This window comes from Anolis carolinensis, unplaced genomic scaffold (genome assembly GCF_035594765.1).
Source record: "Anolis carolinensis isolate JA03-04 unplaced genomic scaffold, rAnoCar3.1.pri scaffold_8, whole genome shotgun sequence".
NCBI lineage: Eukaryota > Metazoa > Chordata > Lepidosauria > Squamata > Dactyloidae > Anolis > Anolis carolinensis.
In genome coordinates, this window is record NW_026943819.1 from 19970880 (window position 1) to 19995468 (window position 24589).

General features: G+C 39.4%; 1 protein-coding gene across 4 annotated transcripts in view; it reads left to right on the plus strand.

The window, feature by feature from the left end:
- Positions 1 to 24589, plus strand: part of fli1 (Fli-1 proto-oncogene, ETS transcription factor) — a 148875-nt gene that overhangs the window by 67279 nt on the left and 57007 nt on the right. For all 4 annotated transcript variants that reach the window (XM_062960892.1, XM_008114365.3, XM_062960893.1 and 1 more), the window contains one exon: positions 22883 to 23094. In XM_062960892.1, coding sequence (XP_062816962.1) covers positions 22883 to 23094 — 212 coding nt within the window. The remainder of the gene's footprint in view (positions 1 to 22882; positions 23095 to 24589) is intronic.

Here is a 24589-nt window from a genome sequence, read left to right on the forward strand (position 1 = left end):
TACACAGTTCTGCTACCCTTGGCTCTTAGCAGAGTGTGGTACGATCCCTTAAGCAACATTTCCTCTCCTGTTGTGGTAATCGCTGAGCGGTTAGACTCAATTTAACCATCTCTGGGGGAGATTCCACCAAAATCAGCAGAGTAGCAAAAGCAAAGCTTTCAAATGCAACAGTTACTTACACGGGGCGAGCAAGAGAAGCCTTTGTCTATTTAGGATTGCAATGGGCTGCAGAGTCTCAATAAAAGTTCAAAAAGTATTTATTCAGGTAAAAAGAACTCCATTGTAGATAGAAAGGCTTGGGAGCTGTCTAGTCTACTCTAGACTGGTTTCTAAGGATAAACAAGAAAGGAAAAATAACAAACATCTAAATAGCTACATCTTGCCAGGAGAGATGGCAGGATGCTTCTTGTTAGCTAGAAGAACAAAGGGAGAAGAGAGAACCAAAATGGTTCCAACTTCATGGTCCAGTTTATTGGGGACATAAAACATTCTGACCAATGGGAAGTTAGTATCCCTGGAGAGTCTCATTTCTGCTAACTTCAAAGTAAGGGATGTGACATACACAGGATAGAGTGAAACACAGTAAAGCCTGTCTAGGCGTGCTTTGGAAACAGGAAAGGATTCCCACAATCTAACTCTATCATCTATCTAACTACATTTAGACTTGAGTAGTCCAGGATGATTCCCAACACCTCCAAACTTACACCCCACAAAGCCCTGGAAATAGCATCGCCCTGCTCTTTCAGAGGCTGAAACATTCTTAAATGTTTGAAGAAAGTGAAGCCAGTGGAGCCACCCCAGAGCATTTTCTGCAGTTAAAAGCCACCCCCATGGTGCGACTGCGACTACAACTGACAAAGAAAATATCTTGATGTAATCGCATTGAGATGTTTTTGTTGGAATGCCACAGGAAGACGTGTTGGTAAAAGAAATCAATGCTCCCCCGATAGGCGTGTACAGAGGCAAGCTGGTCAGTATGGAGCCAGAGGTTGGGCTGGGTGTGTAAAGAAAACACAAGTGCATGCCAGCCCAGTGGGGGTGGCTGTTTTGTGTGATGCTGCCAAATGTGGGGACCAGTGAGAGGCAAGACACAGAAGAGTTCAAGGGAAGGTCATACTTCTAGAGGTACTTGGATTGCCAAAGAGTGTTGTTAGTTTGGACCACAACTCCTAGACATTACCTAGCCCAGTGATGGCCAACCTATGACATGCGTGTCAGCACTGACACACCTAGCCATTTTTGCTGACACGCTGCTGCATGTAGATTGATTGAATGACTATGTCTTTTGTAGCCAAATTCGGTGTGATTTGTTGTTTACTCCATGGGAATTATGCACGTTACATTATCATTATATCATTCTATTATTATTCTATTATTATTGTAGTATATTATCATATTATTACTATTATATTATTACTAGCTGTGCCTGGCCACGCGTTGCTGTGGCGAAGTCTGGTGGTATGGAAAATAAAGTATTGAGGAATTGGTGGTAGTTAAGGTAAAGGGTAAAGGTTTTCCCCTGACATTAAGTCCAGTCGTGTCCGACTCTGGGGGTTGGTGCTCATCTCCATTTCTAAGCCGAAGAGCCGGCATTGTCCGTAGACTCCTCCAAGGTCATGTGGGCCAGCATGACTGCATTATATGGCAGTGTGGAGTCAAGATAATCCAGTTCAAAGCAGATAATATGAGATTCTAAATGGGTTATATAGCTGTGTGGAAGGGCCTTGAGTCTACACTGCCATACAATCCAGTGCAAATTACATAATATGTGGAAGAGGCCTAAGTGAAGCCTAACTCTGCCTATCCCCTGGGCTGAGTCGGTTGCTAGGAGACCAAGTATGCGGAGCTTAGCCTTCTAACTGGCAGCAATTGGATAAAAACAGTTATTCCTCTCCCTCTAATTAGGACTTTATTTTTCTTTTCTTTTGTTGTATCAACCTAGAGCCGTGGATGATGGGTTGTGTTGTCAAATTTCGAGGTTGGGGGCCTGTAGTTTTGTTGTTTTGTTCGCTGCCCTGATACCATCACTCTTTTATATATATAGATTATATTATTCATTATTCATGACTACATTGAAACTAGAATAGAGAGAAATCAGCAAGAGGTACCATAGATTGTTGTACATGGAAATAATGGTAGTAAACAGTTTTTGATTTATTAAATACAGTTATATATTACTGTTATTTAAACTATACATATTGCGAAATTATGATTTTTTTTCTTGAAGTGGCACACCACCCAAGTCATGCTAGGTTTTTTTTGGTGAATTTTGACACACCAAGCGCAAAAGGTTGCCCATCATTGACCTAGCCCATACTGACCAGGGGAGTCTATGAGTGCTGGTTCAAAACTATAACATTTCCAAGGTCTGTGAGGGCCAGATCGTACTTTATTTCAAAGAGGCAGCCCATTCCACATATTGTGCACAGGCTTGTCTCTAGAAATGGTGCTTAATGGTGCTTCAGAAAGTTGTAAAACTTTTTTAATCCAAAGGATAATGGATGTGAATAGGCATGATCCATCAAAACAGTCATCCTCCATTCACCTTTCAGAGGTATTATCCAGAAAAAAAACAGAGCACTGAACAGTTTTGAGTAGGTAAAAAGAAATCAATGGATACACTAGATTAGCTCACACCTGATATATGTAACATATTTCATTTAAAAGACAACATATGGACATAAAGTGAAACTACATGGAAACTTAGATTTTTTTCTGGTTTAGTTCTTGATCTTGAATTCTGGAAGAACTAAAGCAGATAAAACTTCTGCTATAGCATTAGATACCAGACCATCAGAATTAACAGAGAAAAAAATGAAGAGAAAATACAGCATCGAAATTAAATTCTAAGGATTTCTCAATGCAATGGTCAGGAGCAAACTGAGTTGCTTCTGGAGTGAGAGAATTGGCCGTCTGCAAGGACGTTGCCCAGGGGACACCCAGATGTTTTGATGTTTTTACCATCCTTGTGGGAGGCTTCTCTCATGTCCCTGCATGGAGCTGGAGCTGATAGACGGAGCTCATCCGCACTCTCCCCGGGTTGGATTTGAACCGGCAACCTTCAGGTCAGCAACACAACCTTCAAGTCATGAGGATTTAATCCACTAGGCCACCGGGGGCTCCAATGGATGTGCTAGAGCACTGGTACAATGGTTCTACTGACCCTAACAGAATTTGAGTCTTCTAGACAGTTATCAGTGGCAACTGCTTGCAAAGCAGGTTATATTTGTTCCACTTCAGTGATGTGCCACAGTCCAGCATTTTCAAGAAGGGTTGGACTCTATCAGAAAGGTTCTTTATAGAGTTATCCCCACTCCATAGAGACCCAATAGTGGGTAACTGTTGACCCCAGTCAACATATCCAGTAAGTATCATGTACGCTGGAACTCAATCAACATGAACTGAACACGCCTACCTGTATTTTATAATGTGTTTTATGAATACTGATGTAAGTTAATAATAATTTTTAACTGATTTATATTGCACTGTATAATTTTTATATGTGTGTTTTATTGTAAGCCGCCCTGAGTCCCCTGTTGGGTGAGAAGGGCGGGATATAAATATTGTAATAATAATAATAATAATAATAATAATAGGGGTTTGTGAAGACCAATAGTACCAAACAACAGTAGGATCAAATGTACTCAACCACAGAAGTGGATGCATCAATGTTCTGACCTGGAAAGAACACATGCCCATATCCCTGTTGTCCACAATCCTATATCTAGCTGAAAGTACAGGGCAGAGATATGCTTACTCAATAACAAAAGAGACACGACAAAATTAAGTTTCATTTGTTATGTTAGCTTGACTTTATGGATAACTCTAGGACAAATATGCCCACATTCTGGACTGCACTGAGCTCAATTATGTATTCTCTGGTGCCATTTTGTTTTTCAGAATTTAGCTTGTGTGAAAAGGAACAAAAACACCACACTCTAACCATGTATTTTAGTGTTTTTCATTTCTTTTCATGGTTTTCCCCCCTTTGTGCTTACCCTGTCCATTGTTTTCTTCCTTAGTCTTCAATAAGGCATCTCAGGCTTTGTACAAGACACTATCAACCTTTTGCAAATGTTTCCGAATGGACTTCCGGCCATTGTTCTGGAAGCAGAACAGGATGTAACCACACAATGATTATAAATGTAGCTGGAATAACATTGTAATGGGTTGGTTAAAATAATAATAATGAATAGACACTGATTATGGGTGGTAGGTCAATATTCCAATGTGCAGGAAGGTCTCATTGCTCTTCTGCTTCTCTCAGTGAGTTGTTTTGATGGCCTCCAAATTCAGTCCCAATAGTATGTGAAGTTCCTCAATTAGAAGATCAGTCCGTAAGGATGAAAGGTTGGCCATAACTCATAGTGGCCAACCATGGATAAATCCAATATAAATACAATACAATATAAAAGTTGTAAGATATGTTCTCAGTTCATCCTAAGGAAAGGAATATATATTTTCATCCAGTTAGCATGGGTTTGGGAAGACTTCCTTCTGAAATGTGAGATTGCTCCAGCTGTCAGAATGGACAGATATGACAATCCTGGACTAGTTTGAGGCAACTGGTATAAGACAGCTTCCACAAAGGGTGACAATACCGAGAAAGCCCTAGGATATGGTTGCCATAATCATGAGATTTTCCTGGAAAGATTTGTTAGAGCTTTGCCTTCCTCTAATGCTGAGAAAGTGTGACTTGACCAAAGTACCCAGTGGGCTTCCAGAGTTTTCGTCCAATACTCAGATGACTACAAAATGCTAGTTTTCAAATTCAGGAGTGGGTGGTGCAAAAACAACAACAACAACTCTTTATTGATTTGTCAATTTTGCCCATATCAAAACATGTGAAACATACAAAACGTACACACTTACCCATACATACAGTAAAACCATGTAAAATCATGTATAGATACAAAGCATCCTGGCCTACTAGCCTACCAACCCACTCCTAGGTAGTTGTGCAAATATAGAATAAAAAAGATTAAAATTAAAATTAATTATTCCCTTAAGGTAAGGTTTAAGCGGGGGCAAGGGTACATAAAACTAGTGGCTTGTCCATAATAAATTTTAAATTTGGATTTTGTTATTGGCATTAATATCACAGCTATCCGCTTCCATCTTCTCGCGGATGGCCAGCGCTTTTTGCGTTAAAAGGGTCAGTTTTAAAATAGTTTTTATCTGAACCCTGTAGAAGGATGTGCAATTTCTCCTTATTCTCTAAATGAGTATGGTTCTCCAGCTGAGGCTCTAAATAGAAAGATTGAATCCTGTTGTAATAGGGGCATTTTAAGGAAAAGTGTTCTGAGTCCTCCACTTCTGCATCTGCCTTGTGGCACCCACAGGTTCTCTTTGTATAGGGTGGGTGGTGCAAAAACAAGACTGGATATCTCTCCTTTGCCCCACTTATAGAAACATGGAAACACAGGGGCTGGGCTGTGGCTCAGGCTGGTGAGCAGCTGCTGCAATAAATCACTCTGACCATGAGGTCATGAGTTCGAGGCCAGCCTGTGGTGGGGTGAGCACCCGTCAATTAAAAAAAAAATAGCCCCTGCTTGTTGCTGACCTAGCAACCCGAAAGATAGTTGCATCTATCAAGTGGGAAATAAGGTACCACTTATAAACGTGGGGAGGCAAGTTTAACTAATTTACAACGTTGGAATGAGGAAGTGAGAAAGTGCCATCAGAGTGGATGATGAAGCAGCTGCTCCCCCCTGTGGCCAGAATCGAACATCCCCTCAGGAGAAGGTTAAATTGCCTCTGCGTCTGTCTGTCTGTCTCTGTCTCGGTTCGATGTGTTGATGGGCATTGAATGTTTGCTCTATATGTATGTAATGTGATCCGCCCTGAGTCCCCTTCGGGGATACAGAATTGGGGACGCCTGGCTTGACAGCAGTGTGTGCGAAAAAGACCTTGGAGTCGTTGTGGACAACAAGTTAAACATGAGCCAACAATGTGATGTGGCAGCTAAAAAAGCCAATGGGATTCTGGCCTGCATCAATAGGGGAATAGTGTCTAGATCCAGGGAAGTCATGCTCCCCCTCTATTCTGCCTTGGTCAGACCACACCTGGAATCACACTGTGTCCAATTCTGGGCACCGCAGCTGAAGGGAGATGTTGACAAGCTGGAAAGAGTCCAGAGGAGGGCAACTAAAATGATTAAGGGTCTGGAGAACAAGCCCTATGAGGAGCGGCTTAAAGAGCTGGGCATGTTTAGCCTGCAAAAGAGAAGGCTAAGAGGAAACATGATAGCCATATATAAATACGTGAAGGGAAGTCATAGGGCGAAGGGAGCAAGCTTGTTTTCTGCAGCCCTGCAGACTAGGACACGGAACAATGGCTTCAAACTACAGGAAAGGAGATTCCACCTGAACATCAGGAAGAACTTCCTCACTGTGAGGGCTGTTCGACAGTGGAACTCTCTCCCCCAGACTGTGGTGGAGGCTCCTTTTTTGGAAGCTTTTAAGCAGAGGCTGGATGGCCATCTGTCGGGGGTGCTTTGAATGCGATTTCCTGCTTCTTAGCGGGGGGTTGGACTGGATGGCCCATGAGGTCTCTTCCAACTCTACTATTCTATGATTCTATGATATAAATTCTGTAAATAAATAAATAAATAAACTCTGGCTGCATCAGAAATCCTATAAGTGGTGTAAATGTCTACTCCCGAAGTCTGCTGGAATGCCAATATCAATTCCTCCCACTTCTCAGCCAATTGTTAATCACTAAGCAGTATGGAAAAATGAGTGTGATTATAGTGGTCTCATGGCATCAAGAATCACCAGAGACAATGTGCAGTCTTCAGATTGGCTACTCAAACTCAAAAGCATGCAGTCTTTTGCCTGACCATAGCAAAGCTGTGTGCATGTATCTCTGTGCATCCCCAGTGGATTGTAGCGATACAATTGTCCTGAACCAGACATTCACAGATGTAACATCTGCTTTTATTTTCCTCTGATTAGTTTGGGCGAAGGTTGCAGGACCTTGGCAGATGTGGGAAGCAAAACTATAATCTCTGGGGACAGTTTTGCACCGTTTGGGGGCAATTTTGGCCTACAATCCAGACAATAGAGTGTTTGCTCCTTTTTGGCTCTCTTTCCACCAACAGGTAAAACACTTGTATTCGTGCAGGCATTTGGCTCTTCATTTGTTGTGGCAGAGGAGCCTTGTAATTGAGTGTGCTATCGTATTAGCTTTTTTTTAAAAAAAGGATGTTACTTTTTTTTAATTTTTATTAGGTTTCCAACCAAAATTTACAGTGAAAGTGTGAGAACAAACGAGTTTCTAGAAAAGGAGGTGAAGAAAGTAGACATAAAGGAGAAGAAAACATAAGACAGAAATAGGAAAAAAAAGCCCACCCCAAAAAGATACAACAAAAGGATATGTAATACAGTAGAGTCTCACTTATCCAACATAAACGGGCCGGCAGAATGTTGGATAAGCGAATATGTTGGATAATAAGGAGGGATTAAGGAAAAGTCTATTAAACATCAAATTAGGTAATGATTTTACAAATTAAGCACCAAAACATCATGTTAGACAATAAATTAGACAGAAAAAGTAGTTCAAAACGCATTAATGCTATGTAGTAATTACTGTATTTACGAATTTAGCACCAAAATATCATGATGTATTGAAAACATTGACTACAAAAATGCATTGGATAATCCAAAACGTTGGATAAGCAAGTGTTGGATAAGTGAGACTCTACTGTAATAAAAAATAAAAAGGTTGACTTCCATCTCTTACACAGATACTTTGTAAAAGTTTTTTTTCTTTTTCTTCTCTTTGTTTCTTTGTTTCTCTTTTTTCCGCTTTGGTGTCGGCATCTTCTTTGCCTTCAGTTTATATCTACAAACCATCTATTGAGATTAAATTAACACCTTCATTTGCATTTCTTCCATATAATTTTTTATCAGGACCCAATTCGTTTGCTTTTTTGGAATACCATAATTACTTTTTAATAGATACGTCAATTTATCCATATTCATTATTTCCAAGACCTTATTTAACCAACAGCTTAATTCGGGAATTTCTTTCTTTTCCCAATATTTAGCATAAATTATTCTTGCCGCCGTAATGAGATAGTTAAAAAGAGTTTCCTTGTTTTTGTCATTTTCAATATTAAGCATCCCCAGGAGGAAATATTTTGGGTCCAACTCTATTTTAATTTGCAACATCTTTTGTAAAAAAGGATGTTATTGATGTGTTTTAACTGATGTAAATTCATGCCTCAATTAGATAGTTGAATGTTTCTTTAAATAACATAGATAGATAGATAGATAGATAGATAGATAGATAGATAGATAGATAGACAGCTAAAATTTGGCACTAACAGTATTGCAAGTCATTTTTAGGGAGAAAGGTGGAATGAATAAAACTGGAACATTTTCATAACTTCTGAGAAGGTGGGATGGCAGAGGATTAAGTAGAACCGTCCCTGCCAATTCAGGGTAATTGGAGCATATATCCATAGGTAGACATCAAGTCTAGTCGAGTCTGACTCTGTGAGATTTTGCTCATCTCAATTTCTAAGCTGAAGAGCCAGCATTGTCCGTAGACTCCTCCTAGGTCATGTGGCCAGCATGACTGCATGGAGCGTCGTTACCTTCCTGCCAAAGCGGTACCTATTTATCTACTCACGTTTGCATGTTTTCAAGCTACTAGGTTGGCAGAAGCTGGGGCTAACAGTGGGAGCTCACCCCACCCCATGGATTTGAACCACCGACCTGGTCAGCAAGTTCTGCAGCTCAGTAGTTTAGCCCGCTGTGCCACTGCAGTCCCATAGCAAATGTATAATAAACTCATGACTTTTCTTGAAAGCAGGATATTAAATAAACTCCTGATTTTGTTCTAAGAAAAGTTACATATGAATTACATTGTGTAGTTCTGCATCTATTTCTGGTGAAAGCAGTTTAATGAAAGCAGATAATGCCCTGCTAAAAATATTGTTTTATTAGCCCCATATTTATTTATCCTTTTGGAACAGGGAAATGAAACATCGGGTCAGCAAGACGAAGAAACTCTTGTTGTTTTGCTCCTATTCTGTACATCATCGGGGCTGCTTTTAACTTTTCCTGTTGCAGGAATAAAAGGGAAAAATTGGGAAGGAAATAATATGGAAGGTAGACAAACAGATTTGGATCAAAGTTCCAGACTAAGCAAGAGGGAATTTCCATCAGTATTTTACAGTCCCATTTGTGAAACAAAAATAAGCAATATAAATTTAATGCAAATACAAACGTTCATGCTGTGACTTATGAGAAATAAATTACAAGTGAGTTTCAAGCAGGGATGCAGCTACAGGGGTGCAGAATGGGGGCACAGTCTCCCCAAATAAAAATCCTGCCCTGTAGTGTAATATTTTTCACTCTCCCCAATTTCTATCATTCCAGAGAGTAAAACACTGAAAACCATTCATACCTAGAACTCTTCTGTTTTTTTTATGTTCACCTCCCTGTGGTCACTTTGTGTGTCCCTTTTCTTTGGATGCCTCAATTTTCCAAATACTCAGCAGAAGTTTTAAATTACTGCCGTGCTAGAAATTTTAGAGATGGAAAGAATATTCCGTTGGGGCAGCAGAATTCTTAAATAAGTAAATCACTTTTTGGGTCTGAAACAAAGACACCATGAAGGGACATTTCAAGAAGAAAATAAGAAAAGGGAAGAATGAAGTTGTGTGTTTATACACAAAGATATGGATATATCTAATCTTTGGATATCTGATATTTTTAAAGGTACTTTCAAGGTACTAAAAGTCCCTATGCGGCATCTGATAAGAGTTTAGCAAGTTTCATATGGAGCCCCTGGTGGCACAGTGGGTTAAACCCTTGTGCTGGCAGGACTGATGACTCGAAGGTTGGATTGCTGACCTGAGGGTTGCTGGTTCAAATCCAACCTGGAGAGAGGGCAGATGAGCTCCCTCTGTCAACTCCAGCTCCCCATACAAGGATATGAGAGAAGCTGCCACAACAATGGTAAAAACATCAAAACCTCCGGGCATCTCCTGGGCAACCTCCTTGCAGACAGCCAATTCTCTTACACCAGAAGCGACTTGCAGTTTCTCAAGTCGCTCCTGACATGGGAAAAAAAAACAATTTTCATCACTTCTTTCTTATTAATCCTAAAACTAGATTTTAAAAACTAACAAAAACTAACAAAAATATAGTGAGGTTTTTTTTCGTGTCAGGAGCAACCTGAGTTGCTTCTGGAGTGAGAGAATTGGCCGTCTGCAAGGACGTTGCCCAGGGGACGCCCGGATGTTTTGATGTTTTTACCATCCTTGTGGGAGGCTTCTCTCATGTCCCCGCATGGAGCTGGAGCTGATAGAGGGAGCTCATCCATGCTCACCCCGGGTGGGATTTGAACCTGGCAGCCTTCATGTCAGCAACCCAACCTTCAAGTCACAAGGCTTTTATCCCCTAGGCCACTGGAGGCTCCTATGTAGTGAGCTATATGAAGCTTTACATGCAAATGTATCCATTTATTGGGGATTTTTGGTCATGCTAGCAACAACAAAACTGCTTTTCTGTTATTTTGTAATGAGCTAGTTACTTGATTAATCAGTTTCGAAAAGTAACATCCCAAATGGTAATGGCATAGACTGATCATTACGATGCAATCAAAACTTAATATATTCTTGAAAATATATATTTGGTTCTTACACAGTAAAAACTGTGCAAAATCTTCCTTTCAATCCTAGTGTTCTTCAACCTTGCTTTGAACTGGAAAATGAAAGGGTTTTCACTGGAGACCAAGAAAGACATTTTAATGTAACCCCAAGTGTAGTGTTTAGCTGTGTATGTGTACTAATTGTCGCTTGTTACTTAGGGCAGCCATAACAATTCTTTGAAAGGTAAGATCAGGATGGTGCAATGCCAAAGTGGTCGAAGTTCCCATGACACTAAAGAGTGGGTTTCATGGAAGTTGTATCTCTTGCAATTCTCTTTTCTACCTAACTATTCAATCCAGGGAACTACTCCTTCCAGGATCCAGGAGAAATCGGTGACCCCAGAAGTACAGGAATAAACAGACTCAGTACTTTGCATACATTACAACTTCATAGTAATTGAATCAGAGGACATGCAAAACACTCCTTATACGATGTGTTAGTTTTCCCAATCCAAAGTTTATCTGGATGAAACATTCACTTTGGAAAGTCACAGGTTCTTTAGCTGTGATGCCTTCTGTGGTGGTCACGATGGGAACTAGTTGAAATGGACCATTCCTGAACCTTGCCTACTCTCGCTTATTGCCAGTCATGCTATCTGTGGATTTGAGGGTAAGATCATCAGGTACTTTGACACAGACCTCATCTATTACTGTTTTCATAATTACTTACTTAGGTGATTCCTCATTGTCCAAGAAAGATGCCCCTCCAAGTGTAGTTTTTTGGCGGTGGGACGTAGGTGACTGTGGAGTCCTATTCTTGACCCCCATGTTCTTCTACAGTGATGACATCTGTTTCCAGGTGGAAGGTGGTCCTGGTCAGGGTTGGCTTAACACCTTCCTCTTGGCATGTTTCTCCCTTTCTCCCTCCATTCATGCCGCTTCAAATTCCACAGCACTGCTGGTCACAGCTGACCTCCAATTAGAGTGCTCAAGGGCCAGGGCTTCCCAGTTCTTCTTTGTTGGATGCTGGATGGCCATCTGTTGGGGGTGCCTTGAATGCGATTTCCTGCTTCTTGGCAGGGGGTTGGACTGGATGGCCCATGAGGTCTCTTCCAACTCTACTATTCTATGATTCTTGGTGTTAGCTTTAAGCCCAGCTTTAAATCTCTTTTCCTGTCCACCAACATTCTGTTTTCCATTCTTGAGTTGGGAGTATAGTAACTGCTTTGGGAGATGGTGATTGGGTATTTGGGCAACTTGGCCAATTAATGGCGTAGGAGCATCACGTTAATGCTGGTGGTCTTTGCTTCTTCCAGCAAAATATTTCCTTCAAAATACAGTAGAGTCTCATTTATCCAACATAAACGGGCCGGCAGAATGTTGGATAAGTGAATATGTTGGATAATAAGGAGAGATTTTAAAAAGCCTTTTAAACATCAAAATAGATTATGATTTTACAAATTAAGCACCAAAACATCATGTTATACAACAAATTTGACAGAAAAAGTAGTTCATTACACATTAATGTTATGTAGTAATTACTGTATTCACGAATTTAGCACCAAAATATCATGATATAATGAAAACATTGACTACAAAAATGCATTGGATAATCCAGAACGTTGGATACGTGAGTGTTGGATAAGTGAGACTCTACTGTACTAACGGTGGAGGATTTCTTCCTATAGAGCTTTCTGTGGGTTTTCCTAGGATTATCCAATGGTATAAGTGCATTTCTAGGCCTAGTGGTGTCAGGCCGTCACCACCAATCAGTGGTTCCCTTGCATCCGTGATTTATTTATATTTTCCTCTGCTTCTGTTTCCATCCTCTTCATTTGCTGTCATTGTCAAATTTTATGCTGTGTCCTCCCAGTGTGCAAACTCTAACCCTTTCATACTGTGTAATCACCATGGAAATAATAATAATTTTCATCATCATCGTCATTCTTTCTATTCCTATTCGAGATTGATCAGAACGATTGCATTCCATTCACCTTTTTCTCACGACAGACATCTCCTTTAAAATTCCAGCTTGTAAAAGAGGCAAAGTAAGGCCACTGCAGCATTTCATAATGCAACGTGGTTCGTTTATTTATCCATTTTGGGGAAGCGGTTTGGTTTGCTAAGTAGCCAGTTCCTGCAACCATCTTCTCCCTGGCCCCAAGCATCTCCAGCTGAAAAGACCATAAAACCTGCTAAAACAATATTTACAACTCTGCTTGCAATATGCGACTGTGTATTTATAGCCCTGGGTCAATGCTGACAAATAGGGATGCCTAATTATTTCCCAAGAAAATGAAGGCAACAACCAGGGAGAGAGAGAGGAAAGAGAGAGAGGGAGGGAGGAAAAACGAATCAATGTATGTAAGCTTAAAGAGGGAACACGTCTCCCCAGGCACAGTCTGTAGGCAATTGAGTGGTGCTGTAAACTGTTATGTACATACCAGATGTAAGCAAGCATTAAGGGGAAAGTGGGGCATATTTGGTAAGAGGCAATGCTCCAAATCTTGAACTGATTTGCCAGCTCGGATCAATCCACCGGGCCCAGATGGTTCTTATTGGGATTAGCATGACAAGTTTAGCCTGGCTGCCAAATCAGCTGCAGCGTTTTTGGCTGGGATAGTTCTGCTCCAAACTGGGAACAGAATCCAGGAGGCCTGGTATTATTTTATTGTACTTCATTTGTCTTTGAACCGTGCTGCATTCATTCTTCAGCCTTTCCTTCATTCCTCTAATGATACACATAGCATCTGGGCAAGGAGTGAGACCTGCAAGGATGGATTTGAAAGCTTTTGGGAAATGGGTTTAGTGATATTAGTGATTTTTTAAACACTGACAATAGCAATGACTTGTCAACACTGTGACAATAAAAAGCAGTAATGAGTCACTTAAAAAAATATCTTTCCAATTTCTGTTCTAGAATTGTGTTTGATACTTTGAAAAGCCACTGTTTTTGACATTGCAGTCGAATGAAGAGAAAGCTAGGTGGCAAGATTTGTGTTCAGCTTGGGGGTTATTTCACATGAGCCAACAATAGCACTATGATTCCACTTTAACTACCATGGTTCCCTTATAATGGGCATTGGAATTTGCAGATTTAGAATAATCAGCCAGAGAGCTCCAAAGCCTTACCAAACTAAAATCCCCATGAATCCACCGTATGTAGCCATTGCAATTAAAGTAGAACAATAGTGCTATATTTTTGCAATGTGAATGAGCTCCCTGCTTTGGATGCTGGAGTTAAGATGCCAGTTTCAAACCTGGGCTCAAATGTTGCCTTGCATGTGATAAAGCAGGAGTTCCCTTTGAACATTACATAAAGTTTTCCTACTTTTAAAAAAATCTGATCCTACTTTTAACAAGATTCAATGAGAGAGGAAAGGAGATGTGATGAATACATGGCAAATTGGGATTCTGAAATTTTCTGGTTATATATATATATTTGCGAACATGGTGAAATTGTAGTTTTACAAAGCCTTTAGTCTTACTGTCAACAAGTGCCGATGCCTCACCAATCTATGAATCCCATGATTCCATAGCATTGAGTTACATAGTCAAAATGGTATTAAATTGCATTAACTCTACAGTGTAGATGTGCCCTGGGTGAGAAAGTGAAACTGACAAAATTGTCCTTCCAGATCCTCTGCTTTTTCAGTTTTTCATTTTGTGAACTTACAGGTTTTTACAGATAATTATACAGTGTTATTAAACTGCAACTTCTAGTACTGTATTCCTGAGTTTTGACTATCCTGGGTAGAGATGATAGGAGCTGCAGTCCAACAACATCTCAAGGCCTATGGGATATCCACCTCAGTACAGTAGAGTCTCACTTATCCAAGCTTCGCTTATCCAAGCTTCTGGATAATCCAAGTCATTTTTGTAGTCAATGTTTTCAATATATCATGATATTTTGGTGCTAAATTCGTAAATACAGTAATTACAACATAACATTACTACGTATTAAACTACTTTTTCTGTCAAATTTGTTGTATAACATAATGTTTTGGTGCTTAATTTGTAAAATCATAACCTAATTTGATGTTTAATAGGCTTTTCCTTAATCCCTCCTTATTATCCAAGATATTCGCTTATCCAAGCTTCTGCCGGCCCATTTAGCTCGGATAAGTGAGACTCTACTGTATTAGATTCTACTGTATGCTAGTATGGACACAGTGATACCATATGTTGAATGCATTTTGATGATCAGTTTTTCCAGTATGGCCTTTTGATTAGTTTGTATGTTCACGTCTTCTGTTTTAAGGACTGCAGCTTCATGTCATATCATCTGTTTTGTGCATATCTTTCAAACAGTTCGTTCAATCTTGAAGAAAAAGGGTCAGGCTGTTTCCACTGATCTCCCCATCCACAAGTCTTATTTTGTTCTGTTGGGTTCAAAGATTGCAGATTCCAAATTATCTTGAAACAACCATCCTTTCCCAATGAATAGGGTGTACCAGCAACATCCCATGGTCGATTGTCTCGAGTCATTCTCAAGTCATTTGGATTTGTTTAAGGGAATCTTTACTCCACGCATTTCAGGATAATCAAGATAAGCACTCCCCTACATTCACATGATTTTTCTTTATTCAGAGATGAAAGAGAAACAAATTTAAATCCCCTGACTATGATTTCCACTAATTCAGTCATTCCATTCTGCACTACTGTTAGCTTTATTTGGTGCTTTACACATTTAATGAAATACTGTCAATGGGCTACTGTATGGCATAGCTGGGGTCACATCAAAACCCTTATTCAGACATGATATGGCGGGGAAGAGTTTATAAGAATTCACTGCACTTTAATGATGGTTTGAAATGTTGTCGAAATCTGGACAAGCCATGTTGAACTGCTTAACTATTCATACTGGAAACATGTCATTTTCAAATGATGTTTTATGAAGTCAATAATTTGTTTTCATTTGCCAGAGCTGAAATTAACCATGGTTTAAGGCAGGGGTCCCCAAACTTTTTAAACAGGGGGCCAGTTCACGATCCTTCGGACCATTGAAGAGCCGGACTATAGTTGGCCACCGAGCAATAATTAATAATAGTATTAATAATAATAACAACAATAATAATAAAAAAGAGGGTTGGAAGAGACCCTTTGGGTCATTGAATCCAACCCTCTTCTGCCTTTGTGCACCGAAAGCACAAACAAAGCACCCCTGACAGATGGCCACCCAGCCTCAATGTTAATAATAATAATAATAATAATAATAATAATAATAATAATAATAACAATAATAAAGAGGGTTGGAAGAGACCCCTTGGGCCATTGAGTCCAACCCTCTTCTGCCTTTGTGCACCGAAAGCACAAGCAAAGCACCCCTGACAGATGGCCACCCAGCCTCAATGTTAATAACAATAATAATAATAATAATAATAATAATAATAATAATCAAGAGGGTTGGAAGAGACCCCTTGAGCCATTGAGTCCAATCCCCTTCTGCCTCTGTGCACCAAAAGTACAAGCAAAGCATCGCTGACAGATGGCCACCCAGCCTCAATGTTAACAATAATAATAATAATAATAATAATAATAATAATAATAATAATGAGGGTTGGAAGAGACCCCTTGGGCCATTGAGTCCAATCCCCTTCTGCCTCTGTGCACCAAAAGCACAAGCAAAGCATCCCTGACAGACAGCCACCCAGCCTCAATAATAATAATAATAATAATAATAATAATAATAATAATAATAATAATATAATTGTAAGAGTAGAAGAGACCCCTTGGGTTATTTAGCCCAACCCCCTTTTGCCCTTGTGCTGTGGGGGCCAGATAAATGGCTTTGATGGGCCGCATCCGGCCCCTGGGCCTTAGTTTGGGGACCCCTGGTTTAAGGTTTCAACATAATACTAAACTAACTATGGTTAATTAAAAGGGGAGGGAAAATGTGTGATGATCATTTTTGTAACACTGAAAGGTGCTTTAGCATTTCACGTGTATCAAATCAGCCTGCTATTTACTACACTACCATTATGCAGAAGCCTTTTTGTGGTGGATAGGAGGAAACATATACAAAGATTGGGTGATATCCTTCTGCTACTCTGTCAGCGAAGATGTTCGAGTAAATATTAGGACATCTAGAGCCATTCCAAGATTGTACTGGAAGAGCTGGAAAAGAACTCTGAAGTGATTCCCAGAAGATAATTTTGAGTGATTTCTTCGAAGAAATTACTTGTCCATAGAATTTATACTTTGTTTTGATTTGTAATCTACATAGAATATACATGCTGACAAATAGATAGCAGTAAGTGGTACGACATTTCAAAAATGGGATATCAAAGTAACTGAATTGTCTCCCGAGTACCTGATAGTTCTCTAAGAAATATTCAGATACATTCCACAAATCCATATGTTTGACAAGGTATCCTGCAATATACATATAGCATTGGAAAAGTATCTCCAGGGTGCTTCTTTTTTTGGGGTGGGGGTCTTCTGAATGAATAGCACCATGGGTCACATCTACAAGGTGATCTTCTACTCTATTTATGAGTGGCCATTCATGTACATTTTTGTGTTCAAATAGTCTAGTGGTAGGGTTGTTGTATGTCTTTTGGGCTGTGTGGCCATGCTCAAGAAGTATTCTCTCCTGACGTTTCACCCACATCTATGGCAGGCATCCTCAGAGGTTGTGAGGTATGGATAAACTAGGCAAGGAAAGGAAAAAAAATATATCTGTGGAGAGTCCAGGGTGTGGCAAGAGTCCTTTGTCACTGGGAAGCCAGCATTAATGTTTCAGTTAATCACCCTAATTAGCATTGGAAAGGTTTTGTCTCAATGTGTATTTTGTCACTATTTTTATTATTGTTGTGAGCCGCCCAGAGTCCCCTCGGGGAGATGGGGCGGGATATAAGAATAATTTTTTTATTATTATTATTATTATTATTATTATTATTATTATTATTATTATTATTATTATTATTATTATTATCTTGCCTGAGGGGCATCCTTTGTTCAGTCATTAGCCATCCTTGGGGCTCCTCTGCCCTCAGAGTGTTGGTTCCCATCTATGGTTTTGATTTTAGAGTTTTGATTTTAGAGTCCAGTGGTAATTCCACAGATTTCAATGGGTTGTCTTAGGCAAGGAATCCTAAGATTTGTCTTTGACAGTTCCTTCCTCTAAAATATAGCCCACAGCACTTGGTATTTATTGGTAGTCTCCTAACCAATCACTAAGCAGAGCTGACCTTGCTTAGCTTCCAGATCAAATAGGCCATTCACAGGAGTTATTTTTTGTACAGTAGAGTCTCACTTATCCAACACTCTCTTATCCAATGTTCTGGATTATCCAACGCATTTTTGTAGTCAATGTTTTCAATATATCGTGATATTTTGGTGCTAAATTCATAAATATAGTAATTACTACATAGCATTACTGCGTATTGAACTACCTTTTCTGCCAAATTTGTTGTCTAACATGATGTTTTGGTGCTTCATTTGTAAAATCATAACCTAATTTGATGTTTAATAGGCTTTTCCTTAATGCCTCCTTATTATCCAACATATTCGCTTATCCAACATTCTGCCAGCCCGTTTATGTTGGATAAGTGAGATTCTACTGTATTTGGCTGTGTAAAAGCAATAGCCTATAGAGTCATCATTGGCTATAAATATCTATATTCATCATTTCTACTCCACCACTGAAAAGGTAGAATAAGATTGTACTTCTTCATAATATGTGCACAGAAGGATAGCAAAGGGCTATATGTGAGCAACCACCCTGGGCAAAAACAGTGTCCCCACATGTAGGGTTTACCCTATTTTAAAAAAGCCTATAACCAGGGGACTCAAAGCACCTGCTCCTTTATTTGGTGGATTGCCAGTGTTCAGTCACAGCATATTCAGGAAGGGAGTTTCCTAGCTCAGGTTGGAGGATGCTTGGGAAGTGAATGTTTGAAGTTACTTGGCTTCAACCAGCTTTTCAGAAGCCAAAATTAGTTTGACGATCAAGACACATTCCCCCAAATAAAAGAAAATTTAAAAACACACAGTGTACAGCTGTTGAAAGAATGCTCAGAGATGGTTTGTTGGCCAACTTTTATAGAAATACTAGCTGTTCCCAGCCACGCATTGCTATGGTGAAGTCTGGTGGTATGGGAAATAAAGTATTGAGGAATTGGTGGTAGTTAAGGTAAAGGGTAAAGGTTTCCCCCTGACATTAAGTCCAGTTGTGTCTGACTCTGGGGGTTGGTGCTCATCTCCATTTCTAAGCCGAAGAGCCGGCGTTGTCCGTAGACTCCTCCAAGGTCATGTGGCCGGCATGACTGCATGGAGCACGTTACCTTCCCGCCGGAGCAGTACCTATTCATCTACTCTCATTTGCATGTTTTCGAACTTCTGGGTTGGCAAAAGCTGGGGCTTTAGATAATCTGTGGAAGAGGCCTAAGTGAAGCCTAACTCTGCCTGTCCCCTGGGCTGAGTTGGTTGCTAGGAGACCAAGTGGGCGGAGCTTAGACTTCTAACTGGCAGCAATTGGATAAAAACAATTGTTCCTCTCCCTCTAATTAGGACTTTATTTTTCTTTTCTTTTTGTTGTATCAACCTAAAGCCGTGGATGATGGGTTGTGTTGTCAAATTTCGAGGTTGGGGGGCCTGTAGTTTTGTTGTTTTGTCCGCTGCCCTGATGCCATCACTCTTTTATGTATATATAAATAGCTCTTCTTTTTTATATAAAAATAAAAACTCACAAATACTATACTGTGACATCCATCTTGTCCCCACCTAGCACTAACTTTGTGATCCACATAATGTCTAATATTGATATTGCTCTGGAAAACATAATTCAAAAACATTGTGGCATTAGTTGAGAATTTCAGTATGCAAAGGGACCTTGTAGTTCCATTAGATACTAATTGGGATAACAAAGGTGCTATCATAAACTTTTATAGACTTAATTCTACTTCCTCACACTTTTGAGCAAGTACTTAGGACACTGCCACTGTTTGGTTGTATGCCATAAGAACCTGCGTTGGCTAAAAAACCAAAATATTTTCCCCGGTCTGATTTTTCTAGTTCTTAATGCTGTGCCATCCTTTCAGTCGCAGTTGCAGCTATAAGTGCAGAAGTTATGCCTTCCCTAGTCTGGTGCTTATTGAGGAGGGAGGAGGCTGGGTTTTGTCAATGGAGATGAAGAACCTGGGCTGTATTCGGTCACAGGCTGAACCCTCAGCAAGATGCCAGGAATTTAGCTTTAAAAATGGGGTTGGGGAGAGAGAACTAGAGTTGGCAGTCGACCAAGGACAATATCACATAAGATATATAAACACAAGGCCTATGTCTCAAATTCAGTCTGGCCAGTGTGACAAAAACCAAGACAGGCAGTTGAATGGAGTAGAAGAAAGCCCCATGGACTGAGGCTTTTGCAATTGGATGATACAGATAGTGCTTTACTTGCCCCCAGAACTCAACTGCTGTGCTGCTTTAAGCGTAGATTCCAAAGAAAGTCCAAAATGCATAGGAAAAATTAGCATGGAGGATTTTAAAGTTGTCATGATTGAGCAGTTTTTTCTATATATATATAATGTTTATTTATTTTCACTCATTCAAATATGCATACATTGCAGGTGTTTGTTGCATACAGTGCAATACTTTCATCTATTAGTCTTTCATAATCATTTCTTAGACAATATATTTACAATAAGGGGTCACAGGCTTCTATTTGTATAGTATACATACAGTAGAGTTTCACTTATCCAAGCGTCGCTTATCTAAGCCTCTGGATAATCCAAGCTATTTTTGCCTTCAATGTTTTCAGTATATCGTGATATTTTGGCGCTAAATTCGTAAATACAGTAATTACAATATAACATTACTGCATATTGAACTACTTTTTCTATCAAATTTGTTGTATAACATGAAGTTTTGGTGCTTAATTTATAAAATCATAACCTAATTTGATGTTTAATAGACTTTTCCTTAATCCCTCCTTATTATCCAAGATATTTGCTTATCCAAGCTTCTGCCGGCCTGTTTAGCTTGGATAAGTGAGACTCTACTGTAATAATATTATAATATCCAAATTTATATCCGTTTCCTCCTTGCCTTCAGTCTATTAGCTTCCCCTATGTACATTTTTAGATTAATTTTACATTGAAATGTTGGATCATTGGTTGCCATTCCTTAACAAAGTTCTCTAAAGGTTCTCTTCTTAAGTGCATTGTTATTTTGTCCATCATCAGCAACTCTATAATATATTGTTCCAGTTCTGCTAAGGGAGGATTGATTGAGCTGTTTTTTAAATTATGTAAGAAATTACTTGAGAACATACCACAAGTCGCTTCTGGTGTTGAGAGAATTGGCAATCTGCAGAGACGTTGCCCAAGGGACACCCGGATGTGTTACCTGGGAGGCTTCTCTCATGTCCCCACAAGCTAGAGCTGACAGATGGGAGCTCACCCCGTCTCATGGATTTGAATTGGTAACCTTCAGGTCAGCAACTCAAACTTCACCAGTTCAGCAGGCAGAAGGATTTAATCCATTGTGCCACCACAGCTCCACTTTAGCAGTTAATTCTCCTTTCTTTCACATATATGTAACAAGGAAAGACTGGATTTCCTGAATGCTATCATTCAGTGTATGAACACTGACTATCCCAGATGTTGTGAATATTAGAAAATGTATGTTTTTCAAAGAAGTAGATCTGTGACTCCATTACACCATGGAAGCAAAGGAAAAACTAGGGGAGTCTAGCAGCATTTTCTAGACTGGCTTATTTCAACATGAAGGTCTTTCCTTTTGTGAAGCATCTGAAGAAATACATTGAAGCCCTCTTAACACATGATAAAATAAATCTCTTAAGCGTTCTGTTAGATTCCAAGCCCCCCCCCCTCACTTTCTTCTTTATTGAGAATATATATCTACATGAACCACAAAATATAAGGCACAAGACAAAACTAGAAATAAAATAGTTGTTTTTATTTGATAGAACTCCTCTTTGGACATTTTGAAGTCTTCCAGCACAAAAGAAAATAATACTGCATAGAAAATTCCAAAAAAATTTCCAAAAGACTTTCGATGATTAATTATTGTAGGTTCGAATTATCTGCCCACTCAATAATAGGATTTTTTTGCCATTATTACTTTGCACTTTATTGACTACTTTAGCTGTGAAACTACCTCTCCCATTTTGAAACATTAAAACAGATCCGTATTTTAGTCTCCCGTTTTTAACATTTTATGCTGTATGTTGATTTTTATGACTGTTTTATTGATATTGATGTTTTATTGTTGGATATTTGTTTCACTGTTTTATTGCTAGTTGTGTCGGGCTAGGCCCCAAGTAAGCCGCTCTGAGTCCCTTCGGGGAGATGGGGCGGGGTATAAAAATAAAGTTGTTGTTGTTATTATTATTATTATTATTATTATTATTATTATAAAATGCTGTTTTCTGTGAAAAAAATCGATGTGCATTTTCTGCATAATATATATCAAACTGCAAACTGCATTTTAATATTTCAGGTTTTGAAATCTATATAATCCAGTTAAAATCTGATAATCTGTGGAAGAGGCCTAAGTGAGGCCTAACTGTGCCTGTCCCCTGGACTGAATAGGTTGCTAGGAGACCAAGTGGGCGGAGCTTAGCCTTCAAACTGGCAGCAATTGGATAAAAACTATTATTCCTCTCCCTGTAATTAGGACTTTATTTTTCTTTTCTTTTTGTTGTATCAACCTAGAGCCGTGAATGGTGGGTTGTGTTGTCAAATTTTGAGGTTGGAGGGCCTGTAGTTTTGTCATTTTGTACGCTGCCCTGATGCCATCACTCTTTTATATATATAGATATTGTCCTATACCAGTACCGTAATATTATTAGTAATATTACATTTAATATATAATGTATATTTAATGTTATTATATTGTATAATTATTAGTATTATATTGTATTACATTATAATATTCGCATCAATATTATATGTATACACAATATATTCAATTATTACCATAATAATACAATATTTAAAAATAAAAACAATTTTAACCAATATAAACCTATCAGGATTTCAATAGGAAGTGTGGGCCTGCTTCTGGCCAATGAGATAGTCAAGTTAAGTAGGATTGTTGGTATTCTGTGCCTTCAAGTCATTTCAGACTTTGGGCGAGCCTAAGTCTTAATACTGAGGATGGGGGCCAGGTAAATGATTTTGGAGGGCCGCATCCGGCCCCCGGGCCTTAGTTTGGGGACCCCTGGTGAAGGATCCCTGTTTGCCTGCTCAGATGAAGGAATGTTTGTAGAGTTTTTATTGTAATTTTTGTTCTTTTTCTTTGGCTTACATAGGAGGCTCTCTCAGTGGTGAGTGAGGACCAGTCCCTCTTCGATTCTACCTACGGAGCTGCTGCTCATCTTCCCAAAGCGGACATGACAGCCTCAGGGAACCCTGACTATGGGCAACCGCACAAAATCAACCCTTTACCTCCCCAGCAAGAGTGGATCAATCAGCCTGTCCGAGTCAACGTTAAGAGAGAATATGACCATATGAATGGATCCAGGTGAGGAAGAACAAATGCTTTTTGATGACAATCTGGGATATTCTTCTTGTCGTTTCAAATGACTGTATCTGAGATACACATGGAGAAAATATTGAAGGGTTTGGGGAGACCAAGTTAGACAACCCTACATGGTGAACATAACTTCAGGTGTTTTCTATTTTATTTTTCTTCTTAAAACATTGCAACAGTTGATGTGCTAGTCCAGGCATATGTTCAGTCATTCCCAACACTGGAAAAGTAAACCTATCTAACAAAAGTTGATTGGTGAACATTGACAGAAAGAACAAATGTGATTGTCACAGTGTAGAATGTTGCTATTTATTTATTATTTATTTATTTCCATCATTTCTATGCTGCCCTTCTCACCCAAAGGGACTCAGGGCGGCTCACAATCTGGCAAAATTCAATGCCGGTGTACAGTACAAAAATAAAACATAAGCAATTAAAACAATCAATTTAGTATATTCCAATAAATACATTTAAAACAATACAGTAAAATACTTAAACCATTCGTCCACAAAAACCTTGCTCGTAAACCTTAATCTGGACCGAGTTAAAGCCAGCATAATTCATTCATTAAACGCTTGTTCACAAAGCCAGGTCTTCACCTTTTTGAGGGCCTAGCCTCCAGTCCGTGTTACATTTCTCTATCCTTTACTCAGCAGTTAACTAACTAGCACTCCATGACCTTGTTTGCTAGTCCTTAGTGGGCTCTTCTGATTCTCAACACATAGAAGGTGTTTTTGTATGTTTGTTTTAAGGATTTTTGGGCTATTTTGGAACTCCTCAAGCTTGCTGTTGACTTCCATCTTGGGTGACAAACAATAATACTTGAAGCACGAACACAAGATTATAATTTCATTTCATTGAGAGCAGAGTGCTGTAGTGGTTTTTATGGTATTTTTATTTATTTATTTACAGTATTTATATTCCGCCCTTCTCACCCCGAAAGGGACTCAGGGCGGATCACATTATATACATATAGGGCAAACATTCAATGCCCATAAACACATCGAACTGAGACAGAGACAGACAGACAGACAGACGCAGAGGCAATTTAACCTTCTCCTGAGGGAATGTTTGATTCTGGCCACAGGGGGGAACAGCTGCTTCATCATCCACTCTGACGGCACTTTCTCACTTCATCATTCCAAGTCGTAAATTAGTTAAACTTGCCTCCCCACTTTTATAAGTGGTACCGTATTTCCTACTTGATAGATGCAACTATCTTTTGGGTTACTAGGTCAGCAACGAGCAGGGGCTATTTTTAATTTTTAATTGACGGGTGCTCACCCCACCATGGGCTGGCCTCGAACTCATGACCTCATGGTCAGAGTGATTTATTGCAGCAGCTGCTCACCAGCCTGCGCCATAGCCCGGCCCCGGTACTTGAGTCTTATTTCTTATAAAACTAGAATCAACAAGCAGAAAACTGCACATCTGAAAAAGAAAGCTTCTCAAATTTTTTTAAAGGTTCACTACCTGGCACGTACTG